This window comes from Cannabis sativa, chromosome X (genome assembly GCF_029168945.1).
Source record: "Cannabis sativa cultivar Pink pepper isolate KNU-18-1 chromosome X, ASM2916894v1, whole genome shotgun sequence".
NCBI lineage: Eukaryota > Viridiplantae > Streptophyta > Magnoliopsida > Rosales > Cannabaceae > Cannabis > Cannabis sativa.
In genome coordinates, this window is record NC_083610.1 from 17,074,056 (window position 1) to 17,098,495 (window position 24,440).

General features: G+C 36.0%; 6 protein-coding genes across 7 annotated transcripts; all 6 read right to left on the reverse strand.

Annotated features, from left to right (window-relative positions):
* Positions 1-3,808: 3,808 nt before the first annotated feature.
* On the reverse strand, positions 3,809-5,626 carry LOC115702465 (uncharacterized). Its single transcript, XM_030629913.2, has one exon. The coding sequence runs from the start codon at positions 4,830-4,832 to the stop codon at positions 3,906-3,908; it is 927 nt and encodes a 308-aa protein (XP_030485773.2). The 5' UTR covers positions 4,833-5,626; the 3' UTR covers positions 3,809-3,905.
* Positions 5,627-5,668: 42 nt separating this feature from the next.
* On the reverse strand, positions 5,669-6,955 carry LOC115709167 (uncharacterized). The gene has a single exon (XM_030637212.2). It carries the CDS (start codon positions 6,579-6,581, stop codon positions 5,739-5,741), a length of 843 nt encoding a protein of 280 aa, XP_030493072.1. The 5' UTR covers positions 6,582-6,955; the 3' UTR covers positions 5,669-5,738.
* A 585-nt stretch (positions 6,956-7,540) lies between these two features.
* LOC115716677 (uncharacterized) lies at positions 7,541-8,643 on the reverse strand. Its single transcript, XM_030645533.2, has one exon. It carries the CDS (start codon positions 8,592-8,594, stop codon positions 7,734-7,736), a length of 861 nt encoding a protein of 286 aa, XP_030501393.2. The 5' UTR covers positions 8,595-8,643; the 3' UTR covers positions 7,541-7,733.
* A 1,225-nt stretch (positions 8,644-9,868) lies between these two features.
* On the reverse strand, positions 9,869-10,720 carry LOC115716667 (uncharacterized). The gene has a single exon (XM_030645521.2). The coding sequence runs from the start codon at positions 10,718-10,720 to the stop codon at positions 9,869-9,871; it is 852 nt and encodes a 283-aa protein (XP_030501381.2).
* Positions 10,721-18,462: 7,742 nt separating this feature from the next.
* Positions 18,463-19,453, reverse strand: LOC115716657 (uncharacterized). Its single transcript, XM_030645509.2, has one exon. The coding sequence runs from the start codon at positions 19,388-19,390 to the stop codon at positions 18,539-18,541; it is 852 nt and encodes a 283-aa protein (XP_030501369.2). The 5' UTR covers positions 19,391-19,453; the 3' UTR covers positions 18,463-18,538.
* A 1,004-nt stretch (positions 19,454-20,457) lies between these two features.
* LOC115702353 (uncharacterized) lies at positions 20,458-24,324 on the reverse strand. Of its 2 annotated transcripts, none has more exons than XM_030629829.2 (2): positions 23,633-24,324; positions 20,458-21,838 (listed from the first exon to the last, which is right to left on the reverse strand). In XM_030629829.2, exon 2 carries the CDS (start codon positions 21,733-21,735, stop codon positions 20,860-20,862), a length of 876 nt encoding a protein of 291 aa, XP_030485689.2. In that variant the 5' UTR covers positions 21,736-21,838; positions 23,633-24,324; the 3' UTR covers positions 20,458-20,859. The 2 variants fall into 2 exon arrangements, with proteins under 2 accessions (XP_030485689.2, XP_030485681.2); XM_030629821.2 differs by having other exon boundaries at positions 20,458-21,881; positions 23,633-24,145.
* Positions 24,325-24,440: the final 116 nt, after the last annotated feature.

Genomic DNA, 24,440 nt, shown 5'->3' on the forward strand with positions numbered 1-24,440 from the left:
TAATTAATTAGCTAGTAAATTAGAAAAATCTAGAAATCTTTAGATACATCCTTTGTAGCCTATAAATATAAGTGAGGTGTGTGCTTAAGATGCAAGTTTGAGCAAGAGAGTTCAAGTGTGAGAAAAAGAGTCTAAAGTGTGTGAGTTCTTAATAAGTGTCTAAAGACAAAGTATCCCAAAAGTGTGAGTTATACACAAGTGTGTAGTAAAGGTGTCTAGTGATAAAATAAAAGAGTGAGTGCTTAGTGCGTATTGTGGTCAAGTTAAAGTGTTCAAGTCTTGGTGTAATTGCTTTTACAATAATAAAGTAATTACGTTTTTGACGTGTTGTGGTGTCCAACAAGTGGTATCAGAGCCGGATCAAGTTCGTTCCGAAAGAGTCCTTTGTTGAGTTTCTTAAAGTGATCGTGTGTGGTTTGGTACTATAGAGTTTGCACGATGGGTGACCTTCAAGTGATCGGCGGAATTAAGAAACTTAACAACCAAAATTACAACACGTGGTCGATGCACATGGAGGCATATCTCCAAGGCCAAGACTTATGGGAGATCGTTGGTGGCAATGAAGTCACACAACCAGAGGATGCATCCGCTTTAAAGAAATGGAAGATTAAAGCGGGCAAAGCCATGTTTGCGATTCGGACCACAGTCGAAGATGAGATGTTGGAGCACATCAGGCCGGCGAAGACACCGAAGGAAGCATGGGATACTTTTGCATCGCTGTTCACCAAGAAGAATGATACAAGATTGCAGCTTTTGGAGAATGAGCTTCTCTCAATCAGGCAGCGCGACATGACGATCAACCAATACTTCACCAAGGTAAAATCTCTTTGTCGCGAAATCTCTGCATTAGACTCTGGTGCTGGCATGTCAGATGCTAGAATTAGAAGAATTATTATTCATGGATTAAGGCCAGGATATAGAACTTTTATTGCTGCAATACAAGGTTGGCCAAGCCAACCTTCTCTTGTTGAGTTAGAAAACTTGCTAGCTGACCAAGAAGCGTTAGCTAAGCAAGCGTCTGGAGTCTCATTAAAGAGTGACGAAGAAGCACTCTTTAGTAGAGATAAGAAAGGACGACCCCGACCAAATACTTGTAGAAATACTAGAAAACATGATGACAAGGATAGTCATCATGGGAGCTCCCAAATAGGGGGAGCTCCAAATAAAGACAAACGGGGTGGTCAATCAAAGAATAACAATAAATTTGATGGAAAATGCTACAACTGTGGCAAGTATGGCCACATGGCTAAAAATTGTTGGTTCAAGAAGAAAACTGCAGAAGGCAATGCAGCCACATCAAATGCAGAAAGGACAAGCGATGAAGAATGGGACGCAGAAGCATCATTCGCAGTGGAGGAAGAAGAATTAGCTTTGACAGCTTTTGTTCCAGGAAAGATCGACTACAATAATGATTGGATAGTCGACTCTGGCTGCTCAAATCATATGACAGGAGATGAAGAGAAGCTGCAAGATATGACAGAATATAAAGGTGGTCGCGTTGTGGTGACAGCCAACAACTCAAGATTACCGATCGCGCACATCGGTAAAACAACAATCACGCCGAGATTCAGCCCAAAAGAAGTTTCACTCCAGGATGTCTACCATGTACCTGGGATGAAGAAAAACTTACTATCAGTGGCACAACTTACGGCGACAGGCCACCATGTTGTATTTGGCCCTCAAGATGTCAAAATCTACAAAGATCTTGAAATCTCTGGAACACCGATGATGAAAGGATGCCGCTTAGAGTCTGTCTATGTAATGTCAGCAGAGTCTGCCTATGTAGACAAGACTCGGAAGAATGAAACAACAGATTTGTGGCATGCAAGGCTAGGACATGTCAGTTATCATAAACTCAAGATGATGATGAAGAAGTCTATGCTGAAGGGTCTTCCTCAACTCGAGGTCAGAACAGAAACCGTATGTGCTGGCTGCCAATACGGTAAGGCGCATCAATTACCGTATGAAGATTCAAAGTTCAAAGCTAAAGCACCATTGGAGCTGGTCCATTCTGACGTATTTGGGCGAGTCAAACAACCATCAATCAGTGGTATGCGATACATGGTTACATTCATCGACGACTTCTCAAGGTACGTATGGGTTTTCTTTATGAAAGAAAAATCTGAAACTTTTTCAAAATTTAAAGAGTTTAAAGAAATAGTAGAAGGAGAAGTCGGCAAGAAAATCCAATGTCTCCGAACAGACAACGGTGGCGAATATACCTCAGATGAATTTTCTGAGTATCTTCGAGAATGCCGCATACGCCATCAATTCACATGTGCAAATACGCCACAACAGAATGGAGTAGCCGAGAGGAAGAATCGCCATCTTGCAGAAACATGTCGAAGCATGTTACATGCAAAGAATGTTCCAGGGAGATTTTGGGCTGAAGGTATGAAGACAGCCGCTCATGTAATCAATAAGCTTCCCCAGGCTAAGTTAGGGTTCATTTCACCCTTTGAAAAACTGTGGGGTTGTAAACCTGCAGTAAATCACTTTCGAGTATTTGGTTGTGTGTGCTACGTATTCGTGCCAAGCCACCTACGTAGCAAATTCGACAAGAGGGCGATACGATGTATCTTTGTGGGATACGATAGCCAACGGAAAGGGTGGAGATGTTGCGACCCTACAACTGGAAAGTGTTATACATCAAGGAATGTGGTCTTTGATGAGACATCATCATGGTGGTCATCGCAAAAGGAAGCATTACCAGATTCTATAGAAATGGAAGATGAATTACAGAAGAAAATGGGGGAGCAAATTGTTGAGTTACCTACAACTCAAGATACAGATGAAGAAGAAAACACCGAGGATGAGGCACCTCAGAATCCATGGCAAACGGGGGTGCATCAAAGAGAAGGAGATGATGATAGTCAACCAGAACTTCGGAGATCAACAAGAGCACGAAAGCCAAATCCGAAATATGCTAATGCGGCTGTAGCTGAAGAAGAAAAGTTCAGAGAACCAGAGTCATATGAAGAGGCATACCAAAACTCCAAGTGACTAGGAGCTATGAAAGAAAAAGATTTGATAATGAGGGGGAGTGTTAAAAATCATTATCAAATCTAGAATATGTTAGAATGTTTTACAATGTTCTAAGAAATTTGTAAGAAAAATCAAGAACACTCTAGAAAGTTTTAGAGAAAACTTAGAATCACTAGAACTAAGATTAGATAATTCTAGAGTTGTTTAGAAAATAGTAAGAAGTAATTAATTAGCTAGTAAATTAGAAAAATCTAGAAATCTTTAGATACATCCTTTGTAGCCTATAAATATAAGTGAGGTGTGTGCTTAAGATGCAAGTTTGAGCAAGAGAGTTCAAGTGTGAGAAAAAGAGTCTAAAGTGTGTGAGTTCTTAATAAGTGTCTAAAGACAAAGTATCCCAAAAGTGTGAGTTATACACAAGTGTGTAGTAAAGGTGTCTACTGATAAAATAAAAGAGTGAGTGCTTAGTGCGTATTGTGGTCAAGTTAAAGTGTTCAAGTCTTGGTGTAATTGCTTTTACAATAATAAAGTAATTACGTTTTTGACGTGTTGTGGTGTCCAACATGTAGTAATTATATAGGTGTTCTTTTTTCATTGTCAATCTGATCATTCTGCCTCTGTTCTAAATTTAACACTTGACTTTTAATTGCTCTTTAGAAATAAAACATTGAATTTGAATTGTGTGAAATGTTAGAGCTTAAGAATTGTGTGAAATGTTAGAACATAGGAATTATCAACAACCGTTTTTCTAATTTTTTGCTAATTATGAATAGTTGGATATAAGTAATGTAAACACAAAAGGTATATGTGAGAAAAGTATCCAATAAGTTTGTATTCGCAAAAAGTATGCGATGTATATCTTGTAAACATGTACAATTGTATGCCCTATCTATGATACAAATCTATGATATTGTAATGAGTTAGTGATTGAGGATGTTGAGTAGAGAAACTCTTGTTTTGATCAAACGCCTGTAAAGGCTCTCAACTCCTTGTTCAAGGTCTTCAATGCACAATTCCAAGTTTTGAAGTTGGTTTTGCACATTCTCTTCTAGGCTGCTCTCTGATTTCTTGACCTTCTTAGCAGTGATGAGCAAATTCAATGCTGCATCAGCACTTGTAAATTCATTCAATTCGTTAACATTCTCTGCAGCAACTCTTTTGTTGTTCATCATCTTGGTAACCAATGACCAGCTGCTGCTTGACTTTGGCTCAGAGATGAATGAAAGCAATGATTCGAAAACAGCCACAGCCATTGATTCCAACTCTCTCAACATGCTCACAGTTTCACAGCTCAATTGCTCCTTCTTGAGGGAGCTGAAACTGCTTTTGTTTTCCAAGGCCTTGCGGAGTGTTTTCTTCATCATTTTTCTAGAGGCTAAGAATTTCTTAATCTCACTTGTCAATTCCATTTCTCCACTGCGTCTTCTACGCAAAATTGATTGAAGTTCTTGTGTTGATTCCTTTGTTAACAACAAGGCATCCTTGGCTGTGTTGCAAATATCCAAGAGTCTTAGGGATCCATCCAAAATCTCGTTGAGACTTTTCTCATTATGCTCTTTAGACAGTGCTTGCTGATTAAGAGGTAGCAAAAGCAACTTGTCAACACAATCATGGAGATCTTGAAGGCCATTTAGCTTTGAGGTTATGGATGTTGAAGATGAGGCTTCTGCAGAAGACCTCAGTATACCATCAAACTCGGAAATAAGAGGATGTTGCTTTGAGGGGAAACTGTTTGATCGAACGTGGTAAGCTGCCATTTTTCTTTTCCTGTAAAAAGATGGAGAAGGGATTGGTAGCTTTTGAATGTTTAATGATGATCTAAATTTTGATTGAGTTTCCTTTGGCATCTACCCTCTATTTATATAAGCAAAAAGTCATAAGGGAAACAGAAGGAATCTCATCCTCATCACACACATGTACAGTAAGGCTGACATGATTGTGATTTTTATATAAACTATAATATATATACATATATATACATTACTGAGGATGTTGATGCTATGTCTCCCAACCACCATGTGCGGATCTTGTTATTGAAAATTATATAATACGGCATTTAATATTTTTGCAATGCACGAGTGCATTGAATACAACCTTTTTGTGAAAGAAGCAATGATCAATCCTCCGAATGAGACAAGAGAAGTTACAATAGAGATGTCATTGGCGAGTAAGTTTCCTTTTGATTCCACTGGTCTCCTCTCAATAAGACAGCAGTGTATGCACCTTTGCATTAAGCATGTGAAAATTAATTCTAATATTGACGTTGGGATTTATTTATTATTTCCTATGATTCCATTGGTCTCCTTTCAATAAGACAGTTAAGTGGCGTTGACACCAGCTCGTTGCAAACAAGGAAGGGGCAGTGACCAACCTATCCGGATCTGCATAGCTCCACTAGCGACAAGAGACATTTGGTAAGTAAATGCAAGCGTTGTGCTGTATTGAATAATAATAATTGCATAAATCCCATGTGACATATCAAACAAGTTGCAATTTTGTTTCTGATTTAATTTATAGTTTTCTTTTACGGTAGTTGAAAGAATTACTTTCACTCATGTAATAAATGGTTCACCAAAAACAAAAAAGGCAGAGACATAGAGAGCGTCAAATGGGCAAAATGAGTCTTTTAAATTTACTGTGAATATACAAGTATATCCTATCATTTACAAGTGTATGTGAACATATATTTCATCTAGGCTATCAAAATTTTGGATGCCCATGGTGGACTATATACATATAATGATCTTCTATGCTTAGTTGTTGAGGATGTTGAGAAGGGAAACTCTGGTTTTGATTAAACGTCTGAACAGGGATTCTAGCATTTGTTCAAAGTCTTGAACGCACATCTCGAGATTTTTCAGCTCTAGCATAGCTTGGCCAGCTTTGTTTGTCTCCTGACTTAAAAGGGCAGCGTCCACCTTTGCGAATTCATTTACAACATCTTCATCGCCAGCAACTCTCTTGCTTTGCACGAGTTTGGAAACTAGAGACCAGCCACCGAGCTTAGACTGTGTCTTTGGTCCAGAAATAAAAGACAACAAAGACTCTAGCGCGGCAAGAGTGACAGCCTCCACCTCTCTCATAACACTAACCAAAGCAGAAATTTCACTACTTTTGGTGGCGTTAAAGGCTAAGTCTTTTGATTCAACACCTTTCAAACTTTTCAAGGCCTTTTGGATTGCCTTTTTCACCACTTTCCTTGAGGCTGAGTATTTCTTAATCTCACTCTCAAGACTAACTTTTCTGCGCATGGTTGATTGAATATCTCGCGCGCATTCCTTTGTGTGCAAGACAGCATCTTTGGCTGTACTGCACAAGTCCAAGAGTCTAAGGGATCCATCCACTAATTCGTCAACCCATTTCTCTTGGCGGCCTTGAGAAAAGGCTTGTCGCGTGAGGGGTAGCTGAAGCAACTTCTCAACACAAATGTGCAAATCCTCAAGACCACTGAGTTGGTGAGCAATGGAAGATGATGATGAAGTTGCATGAGAAGCCCCTAATATGAGCAAATAGTTATTGCACTCTTCAATTACAGGGTGTGATTTTGATGGCAAGCTGTTTGAGCGGACATGGAAGTTGGATTTTAAGGCAGCCATTTTTTTTCTTTCTCAAGAGATTTTGAGCTAAAGTTTTGAATGTGATAAGTTGTTGCAAATTTTTCTATGCTTTCTTTGCCATCTACTCTATATGTATTTATATTAAAATCATTAGGTGAGGAAGACGTGAAGCATCTTCTAAATCAACACATGATATTGAGATTTGGATATATACAGTGTAGCGATGTTTGTGCCGTGCTCCCTGCCCACCCATTTCTCCAACTCATTCTCTTAATTATATATTAACATGTATAATATCTTAGAGAATCTTTTTTAATGAATACTACTTTTTGATATGTTACATGCAAAGCATACAAGTCACGTATGACACATTTTTTTAATAATAGTTCAAGACAAGTGCCATTATATTTATCTTGATTATTAATTATATGTTTCATTGTATGATAATTTTAAAGTAAATACAGCTCTTATTGTTGGAGCGCTGCTCATGCATTCATTTACATAGAGATTTTATTAAGTGTAGTATTATTATTAGCAAGGGAAGTAAATTTACAGCCAATACTATAATTATCCTAGAGATCGGAAACTTATAATTATGCAAAATATAAGTGAAAGATCTTCAATATCATCTGTAAGAGATATTTTCCACTTTAACTAAATTGGGTGATGTTATTAGAGTTAGTCCCACATTAATGTATGAAAATAAATTGTCATATATAACATGAATACTCTTTCATTGTCAATTGGTTTTGAGATAGAATTTCCTGTATCATATGTAAACTATATTTTTGTAATAAAAATTCTTATTTTTTGACAAAATCTTTCAGTAAAAAAATCATAAATTGTAAAGTATACCATATGTAAAGTATGTCTTATAAATTGATTTTTAAAGATCATTCTGGTTTTATTTTATTTTATTTTTCACATTAAAATCATAAACACGTTGAATTTAGAACTAGATTACGGCTAATTATCATAAGGCGTTTCTGCTAGGAATTGTATAGTAATAGTATGTTTAGAAGAAATAATAAGATGACTGAAAAATATATAGGCCAAAAGAGTATTTGATTTTGTATCTAATTTATGTACAAGTGTATATGAAAAGCTGGTTCCCAGACTTTTCTATTGCTATATGAATTTTCATATTCCTTAAGTTTCTACCTAAGTACTATTGTGTTTAAACTGCGCTAGCTAGTGGTTGAGGATGTTGAGCAGAGAAACTCTAGTTTTGATCAAACGTCTGTAAAGGTTCTCAACTCCTTGTTCAAGATCTTGGATGCAAGACTCCACTGATTGGAGCTCATTTTGTGCATTGATCTCTTCAACCTTGTTATCTGTTTTCTTTGTCTTCTTACTGATGAGGTTGGCCAAGGCACCATTTGCGCTTGTGAATTCGTTACATTCTTTGACTCCCTCACAAGCTACTCTTCTGGAGTTCATCACCTTGGAAACTAATGACCAGCTGTTTGATTTTGATGACTTTGATTCAGAGACGAAAGACACCATTGATTCAAAAACGCTGAAGGTGATCAACTCGACCTCTCTCAATATGCTAACAATTTCAGGAGTATCTTGTTCCTTCTTAACTGATGAAGTAGTGAATTTGGATTTGTTTTCCATGGCCTTGGAGAGTGCCTTCTTCATCATCTTTCTACAGCTCAAGAATTTCTTAACCTCACTTGAGAGACTGATTTCACCCCCATGTTTTCTTCGCATAGCTGATTGAAGTTCTTGAGTTGATTCCTTCATTTGCAACAAGGCATCCTTGGCTGTGTTGCAAAGATCCAAGAGTCTAAGAGATCCATCCAAAACAACATCAACCTTTTTCTGATTCTGTTCTTTGGAGAGCGCTTGTTGATTAAGAGGCAAGGAAAGCAACTTATCAAGACAATCATGGAGATCTTGAAGTCCATTTAGGTTGGAGGAGACATATGAGGATGAGGAAGAAGTGGCTTCTGAAGACCTCAACCTGCAGAGCAAGGCATCGAATTCAGGGATGATAGGGTGTTTCTTCGAGGGAAAGCTATTAGAGCGAACGTGGTAAGCTGCCATTTCTCTTATGTTGCAGAGGAGATGAGATATATGATGTATTGGTATTTGATTGAATGTGTTGAACTTGATTGTTATCCTTCTTTGCCATTTCTCTATATATACCCAAATATGGTATGGGAATGTAAGGGAGACAAGAGGAATCTCATCATTTTTGATACACTGAGCGTAACCATGTTCATGCTATGTCTCCCCTACTCCACCAACTCCAAACCTTACATAATTAGAATACCATATTTATGTTTCAGAACAAAAAACAACCATTTCATTATGCAATGAACGAGTGGCCATATGAGACAATAAGTTCACGTATATTTTCCATCGTACAGTACAATGGCTTGTACTGTTGGTGGCCTTAGAAAAATCATATAGAGGAGACAAAATGTTTTGTGCTGCTTTTCATTTCACAACATTTAAAAATAAAAAACTGTCTGCTTCAAATATGCTGTTTTTGGCTTTTGCGGAATCTTAATTGCTGTCATGCTCTGCTTTAGGTCCTCTCTAAAATTTATCGTACAGAAAGCTTATGTCCTTTTTCAACTTTCCCCCTTTTTCTTTTCAATAATGGAATTCTTTTTCAACATTATTTAATTATGAAGATGATGAACGTTCTTCTTTTCAGTATGAATCTTCTTCAATAAACAAAACCGTTGATTGTTTTTCCACTTGCATAGTACTAATTAATACTTTTATAATCAAATATATATTTGATATTCCTATATTTGTTGGTCTCTGAAATATACAAAGTACTGCTCATACGACTTACTTTTTGACAACATTGTTTATCTCAATAATGGAGTACAAGTGAGACTCAAAAAGAACTGTTAAAAATGTGTAAATAACTTGTGTTGGTACGATTGTAAGGGCTACTATATCCATTACTGAATGTATATATATATATAAATATATATATATATACTATTAAAATGTTAAAATCACTTTCTGAAGGATTGATTACTTGACTTTCTTCGGATTCAATCTTAGTTAGCTCTTATTTCTATGCTATTTTGTTAAAAATGTTGTGTTAGATATTTCTTTTCTTTTTGCATCTTGTACAAGATTTTTATTGTAAGTAGAACTAGATACTTCATTTCTGAATTTAATATGTTGGGGGAAAAATATCAGTAACATAATTTCAGAGAATGATATGATCAAAATTCATGTGGAAAAATGTACACGTGTATTTATATCTCATCGATGTACAAGTTTATATGAAAAAAAAACACTATTCTGTATGCCTATAACTATATAACACTACTGTCTACTTGAGTATTGAGCTAGTAGTTGAGTGTGTTAAGCATAAAAACTCTGGTTTTAATCAAACGCCTGTAAAGGCTCTCAACTCCTCCTTCAATATCTTGAATGCACAACTCTAATGCTTTGAGTTCGTTTTGTACATTCTCTACAAACTTATTATCTGATTTCTTCAACTTCTGGCCGACGAAAATAGACAGTGCTACATCAACGCTAGCAAATTTGTTTGATTCCATTACTTCCTCACAACATACTTTTTTCGAATTCTTCATCACGGAAGCCAATGACCATTTATTTGACTTTGATTGTGAATTTTGCCCCGAGATGAATGAAATTAATGATTGAAAAATGGCTAGAGTGATTGATTCAACTTCTCTCAACACACTAACAATTTCTACTGTCTCTTGATCCTTGTTAAGGGGACTGAAGTTGCATCTCTTCTCCATAGCCTTGTGGAGTGCCTTCTTCATCACTTTTCTAGAGGCCAAGAATTTCTTAATCTCACTACTCAGCTCTGCTTCAGCACTGCTTCTTCTTCGCATAACTGATTGAAGTTCTTGTGTGGCTTCCTTTGTTTGCAACAACACATCCTTGACAGTGTTGCATACATCCAAAACTCTAAGAGATCCATCCAAAATCTCATCAAGACATTTCTGGTTTTGCTCTTTACACAAGGCTTGTTGATTAAGAGGTAGGCAGAGTAAGTTATCAACACAATCATGTAGTTCTTCAAGTCCAGTTAGTTTGCATACAACAGTTGATGATGAAGACGCTGCTTCAGAGGATCTTAATCTGCACAACTGCTCATCATATTCAGAAAAGAGAGGATGTTGCTTGGAGGGCACGCTAGTAGAGCGAACGTGATGAGCTTCCATTTTTCTTTTTATGAAAGGAAGAAAGAGTTAATTTGATAGGTATTGAATGTTGATGAATTAGGTTGGTTTCCTTTGGCACATACTATCATCTGTTTATATACTCGGATGGTAAGGGAGACAAGAGGAACGTTCATCTTCTTCAATACAAAATGAGCATAATTTTATATAATTTTGGTCAAAACATAGTATTGTTGTGAGGATGTTGACACTGTGTTCCCCCACCACCTGGTTCCTCTCTGGCTATTAATAATATTTTAGACATGCGTGTATCATATATCTGTTATTAACATTTCAAAATGAGCAATTATGATACTTAAATCATATATCTGTTATTAATTTTTAGACATGTTAATCCCAAAGTGATATATCTAAAAATACTAAACACCACTAATACTAAATAGTAATACTTTTATTAATTATACTTGTTTTTAATTCCAGTAATAAATAAATAAATCTAGTGGCATAATACATGAAACCTGTACTAAATAAATATTTAAGTTGGCTGCACAAATAAAGAGACAAAATCATGTTATTTCCTTTGGAAATAACAACGCAAAATACATGTAAAACTATGTTTGAGCTTATTTGATAAAAAAAAAAAAAGACTCTAATAGGTCTGTTTATCTAAAGCATCTTCTATTTAAGGGATAATATCAGGTTCACAGTTCAAGATACTCTTCATCAAATAAAAAGATGATGAGTACAATGTTAGAATATTTATATGGACTTACATAATTGAGTACTACTCACACAATATCGATATTAGTACACGTGAATAACTATATGAATGATATAATGTTGATTATGCAATTAGGATCATAATAGCTAGGATATGGTCAGTTTATTAATTGTATTTGGGCAAATGGTAGCACTCTAATGACTCTAGGTTAGTCCATGAAACCATAATCCACTATCATTAAAGATAGATGCCCAATAACCTAATTCTACTTCTTAGAGTAGAACATGTATTTATTTATATATATATGTTTAATAGTGGGTTAAAAATGGGTGAGGATAGTAGTGTGTTAAGGGTTGTTCTCCATAAAACTCTTTTGTATAGAGGGGACATGTAAGATCGAATTCAACTTAATGGGATAAAAGTTAGGGGTGGAGAGAAATGTTTAACCTATATTAGAAATTTGTAACTCCTTACCATTGCCTATATTAGAAATTGATACACATTTCTACAATACTAAATTAAGTCTAGAATTTTCTACACATTTGTAGAAAAACATACTCTAAACTTTTAGATAATTGTAGAATAATTTAGAATTTTCTAGACATGTAAAAATCCAATAGAACATAGGCATTTCTAGAAAACTTTAGTCTAGAAGTTTCTAGTTATGCATGCTTAAGAAATATGTAGAAATGTATGGATAAAATCCTTGAACTAGAAAGATCTAGAAGAAATAATTCTAGCCATAAAGTGTAAGGGGTGAGCAACTATAAATACCCCATCAAACTTCCAAATTGTAACCAAGCTTGAGTAGCCAAAGCAAGTCTTTTACTACTAGCCTACTACCTTGTCTCCTCTCTTACTACACACATAAAAATTAAAACACTACATAATTCTTCCTTATCCCACCAATCATCCAACTTATCAACATCATCAAACTATTAACTACATATCCACCTATTCTAAACAAAACCAATACAAATTTATTCTCAAACCATCAGTGGTATCAGAGCTACGTTCGATCATATATCACTGGGCGTAATCTTTTTCACTCATCAACATGAGTTCGGAGTACAATCGCTCTTCACTACCTCTTCCAATTTTCCATGGAGAAAATTATGATTTTTGGTCCATCAAAATGAGGACCTATTTTCGATCACAAAATCTATGGAAAATTGTTGAAGAAGGAATCACTATTCCGGAAGATATTACATCTCTTTCGGAAGACCAAAAGAAGGCACTCGAGGATAATCAACAAAAGGATTCTCATGCATTATATTGCTTGCAACAAGCTATGGCGGACAATCTTTTTCCACGAATTATGAGCGCAACAACAGCAAAAGAAGCATGGGACACGCTGCAGGAGGAGTTCCAAGGAACAGTCAAGGTACGCACAGTTAGACTACAAAAGCTTAGAAGAGATTTTGAGAATCTTAGAATGAAAGATAATGAGACTGCAAAAGATTACTATTCTAGAATTAAAGAAATAGTAAATCAAATGGGAGCCTATGGAGAAATAATTTCTGACAAGAATATAGTACAAAAGATACTAATTTCTTGTACAGAAAAATATGATTCAATAGTTTCTGTGATAGAGGAAACTAAAGATTTAGAAACTCTATCACCAACTGAACTAATGGGCTCTCTTGAAGCATATGAAAGTAGACGAGAAAGGCATAAGGAAAGTGAAGTAGAAAATGCCTTTCAGTCTAAAATCAATTCGCGGTCTCAAAAACCAAAAGCTGATGGGAAAAAGACACAAGAAAAACAAAAAGAAAATAACGACAAGTATCCTCTATGTGGCATTTGTAAAAGAAAAAGTCACTTGGAGAAAGACTGTTGGTTCAAAGGAAAACCACAGTGCCAAAATTGTAAAAAACTTGGCCACACTGAAAAAACTTGTCGTTTAAAGAAATCCCATCAAGCTAATTTTTCCGAAGAGAAAAATGATGAAAATAATCTCTTCTATGTCTGCCAAGCTGCAACAGAAGAAGGAAAAGATACTTGGTATCTTGACAGTGGTTGCAGTAACCACATGACGAAAAATGAAAGCATCTTTTGTAGTCTTGATAGATCCAAGACTAAAGTCAAAATCGGTAATGGTGACTTCATGGAAGCAGTCGGCAAAGGCACCATTGCCATTGACACTAAAAAAGGCAAGAGATACATCAATGATGTACTCTTGGTATCCAACATTGATCAAAACCTACTTAGCGTAGGTCAAATGATTGAAAAAGGGTACTCTTTGCATTTTGAAGGAGATTCTTGCACAATATATGATAAGCAAGATAAATCCTTTCAAATTGCAAAGGTAAAAATGAAAGAAAATAGATGCTTTCCCATACAATGGAGATATGCAAGCAATGTGGCAATGCAAGCGCAAACAGATGAGTCATGGCTATGGCATAGAAGGTTTGGTCACTTCAACTTCCATGGGCTAAAGATCCTCAAGCAGAAGAATATGATGCGAGACCTCCCAGCAATTAAGGAGATCAACACAGTCTGCGAAGGATGCATGCTCGGGAAACAACATCGACAACCTTTTCCATCTGGCAAAGCTTGGAGAGCCAAAAAGCCACTGGAGCTAGTCCATACTGACGTCTGCGGGGCAATGCGCACTCCATCAAATGACCAAAACAGGTACTTCATTCTCTTCATTGATGACTTTACTAGAATGACATGGGTTTATTTTATGCAACAAAAGTCGCAAGTCTTCGATATTTTCAAAAAGTTCAAATCCCGTGTTGAAAGACAAAGTGGTCACTACATCAAGACAATTAGAAGTGATAGAGGCAAAGAATACACTTCTAATGAATTCAACAAGTTCTGTGAAGATGAAGGGATGGAGCACCAACTCACTGTTGGATACGCACCAGAACAGAATGGTGTATCTGAAAGGAAAAACAGGACTGTTATGGAGGCAGCAAGAGCCATGCTGCTAGAGAAAGGTCTCCCAAAACGATTTTGGGCAGAGGCAGTAAGCACTGCAGTCTACTTGCTCAACCGATGTCCAACCAAAGCCGTGCAGAATAAGACGCCGATCGAAGCTTGGAGCGGACGTAAGCCATCAGCAAAGCATCTCAAAGTCTTCGGCTGCATATGCTACAGTCACATTCCAAAAGAGAAAAGAGGCAAGCTTGATGAGAAGGCAGAGAAAGGAATCTTCTTAGGCTATAGTACTCAATCAAAAGGTTATCGAGTCTATAGCTTAGAAACAAATAAGCTAATAATCAGTCGAGACGTAAAATTTAACGAAGATGCTGCATACAACTGGGAGACACAAGAAGTTGAAAGAAAGACAGTCAATATTCCTCTACCACCAAGACAAGAAGCTGATCAAAATGAAGTTCTTACTCAACCAAGAACACAAGAACCTGCACAAGTCATAGAATCTCCGCCAGACTCACCAGTAAGGCGAACAAGACCACTATCAGAAATCTACGAGACATGCAACTTAGTACTTATGGAGCCAGAAAGCTTTGAAGCAGCTCATAAACAAGAAGTATGGAGAAAAGCTATGAATGAAGAGATAAAGATGATTATGAAGAATGAGACTTGGGAGCTTGTAGATCGTCCACAAGACAAAGATACTATAGGAGTCAAGTGGGTCTACAAGACAAAGCTCAACGCAGATGGCTCTATCCAAAAGCACAAAGCAAGATTAGTTGCGAAAGGATACTCACAACAATACGGAGTCGACTACAACGAAACATTTGCTCCAGTTGCACGCCTCGACACTATTAGGGCTTTAATAGCTCTAGCCGCACAGAAGAAATGGAAGATTTTTCAATTCGATGTGAAGTCAGCATTCCTAAATGGTTATCTTGAAGAAGAAATTTATGTGGAGCAACCTCAAGGGTTCGTGGTACAAGGACAGGAAGATAAAGTCCTCAAATTGAAAAAGGCTTTATATGGCCTAAAGCAAGCTCCACGAGCCTGGTATAGCAGAATTGACAACTACTTTACCGAGCAAGGATTCAGGAGGAGCAAGAGTGAGCCAACTCTTTACATCAAAACTCAAGGTACGAATGATACACTAATTGTCTCTTTATACGTTGATGATCTCATCTACACAGGCAATAATGAGAAGATGATAAACAAGTTTAAAGAAGACATGATGAAAAATTTTGAGATGACCGACCTGGGATTAATGCACTACTTTCTCGGGATCGAAATAACTCAAAAAGAAGATGGGATCTTCATCTCACAAAAGAAGTATACAGAGACACTATTGAAGAAATTCAAAATGGAAGGATGCAAGACTGTATCAACTCCATTAGACAACAACAAAGCTCTCAAGAAAGAAGATGGCTCACCGAAAGCTGATGAATCAAAATTTCGAAGTCTAATTGGCAGCCTTCTATATCTAACTGCTACAAGACCAGACATAATGTACGCAGTTAGTCTCCTATCAAGATTCATGCATGATCCAAGTCAAGTTCACTACGGAGCAGCCAAGCGAATCCTCAGATACTTGCAAGGAACAAAATTCTATGGAATATGGTACGGAGTTACAAGTGACTCAAAACTTGTTGGCTACACAGATAGTGACTGGGCAGGATCCATGGACGACATGAAGAGCACGTCAGGATATGCCTTCACACTTGGATCAGGAATATTTTCATGGGTATCAAAAAAGCAAGCAACTGTTGCACAATCATCAACAGAAGCAGAGTACATTGCAGCAGCAATGACTACAAGCCAAGCTATATGGCTCAAAAGAATACTTGAAGACATGGGAGAATTACAAGAAGAAGCTACAAAGATATATTGCGATAGCAAATCAGCTATAGCAATGGCGAAAAATCCAGTATTTCATAGTAGAACTAAACATATAAGCATCAAGTACCATTTCATCAGGGAAGCAGAAGCAAACAAAGAAATCGAGCTCAAGCACTGCAAGACTGAAGAGCAGGTAGCAGACATATTCACAAAGGCACTACCAAGAGGCAAGTTCGAGCTACTACGAAACATGATTGGAGTTACAGAAATGTGTACCAAGGAGGAGTATTAGAAATTGATACACATTTCTACAATACTAAATTAAGTCTAGAATTTTCTACACATTTGTAGAAAAACATACTCTAAACTTTTAGATAATTGTAGAATAATTTAGAATTTTCTAGACATGTAAAAATCCAATAGAACATAGGCATTTCTAGAAAACTTTAGTCTAGAAGTTTCTAGTTATGCATGCTTAAGAAATATGTAGAAATGTATGGATAAAATCCTTGAACTAGAAAGATCTAGAAGAAATAATTCTAGCCATAAAGTGTAAGGGGTGAGCAACTATAAATACCCCATCAAACTTCCAAATTGTAACCAAGCTTGAGTAGCCAAAGCAAGTCTTTTACTACTAGCCTACTACCTTGTCTCCTCTCTTACTACACACATAAAAATTAAAACACTACATAATTCTTCCTTATCCCACCAATCATCCAACTTATCAACATCATCAAACTATTAACTACATATCCACCTATTCTAAACAAAACCAATACAAATTTATTCTCAAACCATCAGCCTACAACATGCCCTTCAGCACCAGTGTATATTAATGTTGCAGAGTCAAGGTTGACTGTAGGGAGTGAAAAAAAGGATCGGTAGAGGTAGACTCCATTGATGACGAGAGTCAATGGCAATCTGATACCATGTAGAATTCATAGATGAATTTTGGAGTGAGAGAAGAAGAGAGAGAAGCAAAAAATAAAGCTCACATTATTATTAATAGAACATTACAGAGGTATTTATAGAGGTACAAATACTCTCATTACAGAAAGACAAAAACCAAGAAAAGGAAAATAACAAATTAAATTCTGTTATGCAACAGTGACAGAATATAATAAAATTCCTAATTTGGTTTTGTATTAACACACCTCAATATCTTTGTGAGAAACTTTATGGCTCAAAACAATGCATTTTTTTACCATAAAATAATATTTTTTCTATTTCAATACCAAATTTGTTTCTTCACACTTTTTTAAAAAAGATGGTTAGTATTGATTTGCTCATCAAGTCTGCTTCAAAGAAGCTTGCACTCGATTTATGGTTCTTTTGATAAGCTTTTTCGAGAAGAAGACAACAGAAAAGTATGCTTTTGACTAAGTCTAAGCACTAGTTCATTTATAATTTCAAAAAAGCAAGTGGTTATTATATTCTCGCATATTAGTAAAACAAGTAAAACATAGGAAAACCCACGATAAGATTAAATAACTTCTATCATACTCCTACAAATAGCGGTGAATATAATGAAAAAAGAACGATCAAATTCTGTATGCAAAATCCCTGCCAAAATTTGTACTCAAAACACTCATAGAAATAAAAGTAACTAGAGTCGTAAACTATGTAGATTTAACTATAAAACTAAAAATTTATTTCTATTTAATTTTTCATTATATTCAATAGATTATTTATTAATAATATTATTTCCAGCATTAATTATCAAAATAATAAATACAAAAAAGGCTAATCATATAACTTACCAATAAAATAATAAATACAAATAAAATGAAATTCATTTATATTAACAAAATTATGAGTAAACAAAATAATAAATTCAAAAAAGACTAATCATATAACTTACCAGCAAGCTCTTTATATAATTAAATATAATGTTAAGGAGAAAAAATTATGACACTATTGTATAGCAGGCAGTAAGGCAGCCAGGTAGCTTTCACTATATATATATCATATGGGAAATATTCAAGTTTAATATATTGTCTGATAATTATTGCATTGCAGGTATTATAATTTATGTATCTACCTTGAGATCGATAATGGGAATCTTCACAAATTTGACATAAGATTTAGTTAGGATTAACATAACACCATGTGGCATCAACCTAATTAAGTCCAAAATAATATTGCTAGGGTGATTCAAGTTGATACCAACAACTTGCATCCTTGATAATTTCAATTATGGCAGGATCCCCATTATTATTTTTCACTCATGTAAATGCATGATCTAATTGAAAGAACAAAATAAAAGCTCTGAAAATATAAGATATTCAATAATCGAATAACGAGGCGCAATATAGCAAAAAAAGTGTATTCATGATTTACTAAAGAGTAATTATTTACAAGTATATATTTGTGAACATTTTTTTATCTACAGTGTCAAAATTTTAGATGTATTTTTTCATCTAATTGTTGATGATGTTGAGAATGGAAACTCTGGTTTTAATTAAACGCCTGAACAAGCATTCTAGTCTCTCTTCAAAATCTTGAACGCACATTTCTAGACTTTGCATCTCTATCACAGCCTGGTCAGTCTTCCTTGTCTCATTACTCATGAGGTTGTTTAGTGCAGCATCCACCTTTGCAAATTCATTAACAACATCTTCATCACATCCAACTCTTTTGCTTTGCATAAGCTTGGAAACTAAAGACCAACCACCAAGCTTAGAATGTGTCTTTGGTCCAGAAATAAAGGACAACAAGGACTCAAACGCCGCAAGAGTGACAGCCTCCACCTCTCTCATAACACTAACCAAAGCTGTGATCTCACCATCACTGTTGGAAGGAGAGACTGAGTTTTTTGATTCAAACCCTTTCAAACTCCCCAAGGCCTTTTGGATTGCCTTTTTAACAACTTTCCTTGAGGCAGAGTATTTTCTAATCTCATTCTCAAGGCTAACTTTTCTTCGCATGGTTGATTGAATATCTCGTGCGCATTCCTTTATGTGCAAAACAGCATCTTTGGCTGCACTGCACATGTCTAACTGCTTAAGAGATCCATCCACTAATGCATCAACCCATTTCTCTTGGCGGCCTTGGGAAAATGCTTGTTGAGTGAGGGGAAGCTGAAGCAACTTCTCAACACAAAGGTGCAAGTCCTCAAGACCATTGAGTTGATGGGCAATGGAAGATGATGATGAAGTTGCATAAGAAGACCCTAATCTCAACAAATGGTTACTGCACTCTTGAATAAGAGGGTGTGATTTGGTGGGCAAACTGTTTGAGCGCACATGTAAGTTTGATTTTGTGGCAGCCATTGCTTTCTTTCTCTCAAGAAGATGGAAAGTTTTGTTTGTGAGTTTTGATTGTTTAGCAAATTTTGCCTTGATTACTTTGCAATCAACTATGTATGTATTTATAGATATCATTAGGTAAAGGAAACATAAAGCATCTTCTTATTCAAATATCAATGCATAATAACACATGGAGAATTGAATCGAAACTTTATGTCAGCAATGTTTAGGCAATGTTCCCTGCTCACCATTATCTCCAACTCATTTCCTATTTGTATATTAACTTGTATCTTTGAGCATCTATTTTCATGAGGCCTTGCTATATGCATGATATTTTGTAATCAACACGAGTGGTTTTGGCATATTTCCTTATTAAATAAATCAGGCCAAGTGCCATTTAATTAATCTCACGAAAGATGCTATGTTTGTATTATTTCAAAATTTTCAATATAAAGTTAGTTATTGCTGGAGCCAGGGCCGGCCCTAGGCATAGGCGGGCTAGGCCCGTGCCTAGGGCCCACACTTTCCGGGGGCCCGAAATAAAAAAAATAAAAAAAATTATTAGGTTTTTATTTAAGTAAAATTTAAGTGTATTATAAACAATAAATATTTATAGCTTAGTTGGTTGAGGTGGATGGCATAAAGTCTAAGGTCATGGGTTCAAATCCCATAACACTCTTCTTTTAATTTTTTTTTATATATTTGAGGGCCCCAAAATTTAATTTATCTTGGGCCCATATATTTTCAGGGCCGGCCCTGGCTGGAGCCTGACCTACTCAACTTGGGGTACACGTTTACAGCATAATTAGGGAACAAATAATATTACTTAATTTTAATATGTAAGGCAATATCTCCAAAAGCCCATTAATTATGTACTCAGTTCAGTTTCTATTAGAAAAATGGCTTGGTGCTAGTTGGTTAGCACTTAGCAGACTCATAAATTTAAGTTACTTTTCATTGATTTGTGAAGCGGGTGCCATCTAAGCTACCATTTCTATCGAAGTGATATGTATCTTGTGGCAACTTTATTAAATGTATATTCTTTGATACACTGCACCAATAAACGAAAAAAGAAAAAAGAAGACGAAATATGAAAGATCAAAATAGCTCTCGATTGTATTTAGATTGATTTCTGTTAAGTCTCGAGTACAGATTAGACACTATGAAATTGGTTGTATTAACCTTTTAGTATCGAAAAGGTTTGGAACGTAAAGTTTGATAATTGTGCCTTGCATGATCTCAATTGCATCTGTTTTTATTGCATTATTATTCATGAACTTAAATAACTTAGAGCACATTTCAAAAAAAAAAAATAACTTAGAGCACATCAAGCCCTAATCCTTATTTTGTACAAAAAAGTAAAAATCTTTTTAAATCCTTCAATTCGGACATCTACTCGTAAAACAGATTTCGAGCTATCCCACAAAGCAATATCCAAATAGGCAAATCCAACTCAAATCCTTCAAGCCAAATAAACGCTAGCACTTGTTCTCCTACAAATCACTCTGAAACCGTTGGCCTATTTCGTCTCGTAATAACTCTAGATATTCTTTAACAAGGCTTTTGTTGCTGCACAACTCATCAACAAGTTCTTCAGGGCCATTTACAATTCCAGATAACCTAAGTGAATATTCAACTAGTGACTGAAAGATGTCTTCCGGTTCACTCATGTTTTCAATCTTTTGAGTCACAGATTGAAGGTCACCCTGTAAAGCCTGGTCATTGTTCTCGTATCCACTTAAATTCCGTTGATTGTACTGTGGCAATGCTTGGAGCCCTGTACTTCCAAGGGCTCGAGACACAATGGGCATCATCTGTTGAAACATTCTTGGAAAATCAAATCCGCCACCTTGGCCTCCCAGTCCCATAAACATGTTTCCAACATCCTGACCGTCAACCTGTTGAGCAATTTGATTTACTACATTTCTCATTAGTGGGCTTTGCGTGAACTGCTGCAACATATTCCTCAAGGCATCTGGGGATGCCACACTAGTTTGCTCAGAAACGCCGGACAGCATACCATTTAGAGCAGGACTTTGCAGAACCTGAGACATAACAGCAGCAAGATCATCTTGGCTGGCAGAACCTAGCCCCCCCAAAGGTTCACCATTTCTGGCCAACTGAACCACAGAGGAAGGATGTCCTGAAACCTGTTGGTTGGTTCTCGTTTGCTGACTTTGATTAGCAGAAGTACTAGTTGTCACACTGTCTACACTTTGGGCCAGTGGTTTTTGTGGCTGAGTGCGGACACGTCTCTTGCGTTCCAAACCTCCAAGTCCTAATCCAAGAGGAACAACTTCAGAAGCATCATTCCCATCTGGCTTCTCAATGTCCCTTGGACAATTTTCTTTATGAACTTCTGCATTCATCTCTATTTTTCGTTCACTGGCAGAACTCTGAGAATCTTTATCGACAAGTGACAAATCAATCCTCTTTTAAATCAGAAACAACACCTGCATCTAAAGGTCCAGGCTGCAACACAAATACTACAGTTACCATCTGTTGCTCCAGCTGCCTGTGAGGTGAGATAAAGGGCAAAAGTAGTTTTCTCCAAGTATTTGAAAAACAAATATAAATAAATGAAAATATTCAAAAGCACAAGCTAACATTATTGAGAGCAGTTAGTCGTTCTATTTATCTGTGTTGTTTTCTATGGCTACAAAATAATATTGACCCTGGCCAAACTCACTCCCTCTTATGGATAACATAAGCATCTAGTGGAAGCTTCTATTGATTCAATAAACGAGTAGACCTTCCCTTTTCATCAGATTATTGATTTATGCTGGAGAAATTTTGATATGAATGGTGACAGATAAACTCCTTATTACAATGGCAAAAACAACTGCTCTCACTTTGGAATGAAAATATGCCAATTATAACATGGAATTGGAAAATACATACTAATTTACATTACCAAATTCAAATGGACGGTATAATATCCCCTGTTCACGAATAATAATGCAAAAAATACATATGCAGTTAAGAGCATGCAATGCATATGCATATAAACAAAACCAGACGATTCTCACGCACTCATTTCCTATTCAGTGCTGCAGATTAAATTTTTGGTCTGAAATTACACCCCATTTCATGTTTTTGCTTAGGAGATAACCCCATTTTATGAGTTGACAAGGTCAGTCTCTCTGTGTAAAACGGGCTTCGGAAGCCACATTTTTAAATAGAAGAGGTTAGACCCATTTCATATTCCTCTTCTTCAAAGAACCTATACATGAATCTTTGCTCAATAACCACATTTTGGGGTTAAATTACAGTCTTTTAAAGAGTAAAGATATGTGCATACACAAATCACACACAAACGTGACAAACACAAATGTGACAAGACACTTTTAATAAGCAGGACTCCTCTTAAATAAGGATAATTGATTAAAATTATTTGTAGTGCAATGTGTGTCAAGTTTGTGTGCACATATCATTACTCGTATTCGTATCCACCTTTTCTTAATCCAAATTGTTGTTAACAAGCAATGCATGAAAAGTTTGATTGAGGCATACTTGAAATGATGGTTAAAACTCTAGGTGCCACTTCTACTTCAATATAAAAATGGAGATAAGTTGTCACAAGCAATACATGCCACATAATACTGGCAAATCAGCCTATTGATAGGTTGAGAGGGGTACTAATAAAAAAGATAAGTCAAGATCAATCAAGAAAAATCGCAAGGTGAATGAAGAGAAAATCAAGATTGCATTCAATCTCATTCCCATGTGTTCTCATCACACAAGTGCGGTATAAGTGCTTATCATTAGAATAGTGAACTAGATTTTTCTTTTTTTTCGCAGTAAGAAATCATATTTTGATAAATAGGATCAACGCAAAGGTATTGCCCATTGATTCAATTCGATCCAAAATGAGTAACCCAGATCTTCTTCGCATTACTATTCCTCTCAAAAGGGATGGATGAAATTCGATCCCCTCAGAAAAACCGAACCCTGCGACATCTCTAAACTGCATGCCAAATCTCATAAAAACTTGTAAACGCAATTAAGAGAAGGGCAGGCGAATTAGTAATTACACATAAAATTCCCACAACGACCAAATTTTTTGATTGCCCAATTTTTGTTCAGTTCTTTAAATTGCATGTTGGGGTCTGAGATGATTCAGATGAACCCTAGCTGTTAGAATTCTATGCTTGCTGAACTATATTCAAGTAGAAATGCAATAAAAAATTTCCTCACTAAAGATTCAACTAAGTAATTATATATATAATAGAATCCAAACGAATAGGGAGAGAAAAAGGGAAGTACCTAAAGAGCTTGGGGAAGGAGAAGAGTTTCCAAGTCCAAGAGAAGGCCTAAGCATTTGTTCTTATTAGTGCCACAACTTTTTGGTTGTTTCCATTTCCAGAAGGAAAAGATCCTAATCCACACTTGTCACAGACTTCACACGAAAATAGAATCTTGTATATCTTATATTCACACCTCACACCTCTCTTTTAGCTATTTCACAAAGGTTTATATAGTAATTGTAGATTCATTTTGTTTCTTCTCAGCTATCACCACCGCCTATTTTCTTGCATACCAACCATCAACAAATTGACACGAACCAAACGCAAGCCCTACTGAATCACCTTCTTCCCACCTTCATTCAAAGTTTCACTTTCTAATGTTAAAACCAAATATCCATAAGTTACTAATTTGTTGGATTCTTTCAGCCTCTTCCATCTCCATCCTTTCGACTCTTTGCTATAGAATATGAGTTTTTACTATTCCGCCATTGGATATCAGACTCTACCTCTTAGTTAGGAGTAATAATTGTTATCTTGATTTTTGAATTTTTAGTATAAATAATAAGTATGTGTTCTGTCAAAAAGGAAAAATAATAATAACATAATTTATCAAATGATAATTAAACTAAATAATTTCTTTTAAATTAATTTACACATTTGATGAGGACTATTTTGTGCTTAATCATAGTAATCTGTAAGTTTGAAAGACTTTGATAAATCATATGTCTCAACTCTTGAATATTAAATATGTCTCTCAACTCTAAACTATGCTTATTCCTTCGTGGAAATGTAGAGTTGTTTCAAGAATCACTTATTTATACTACACC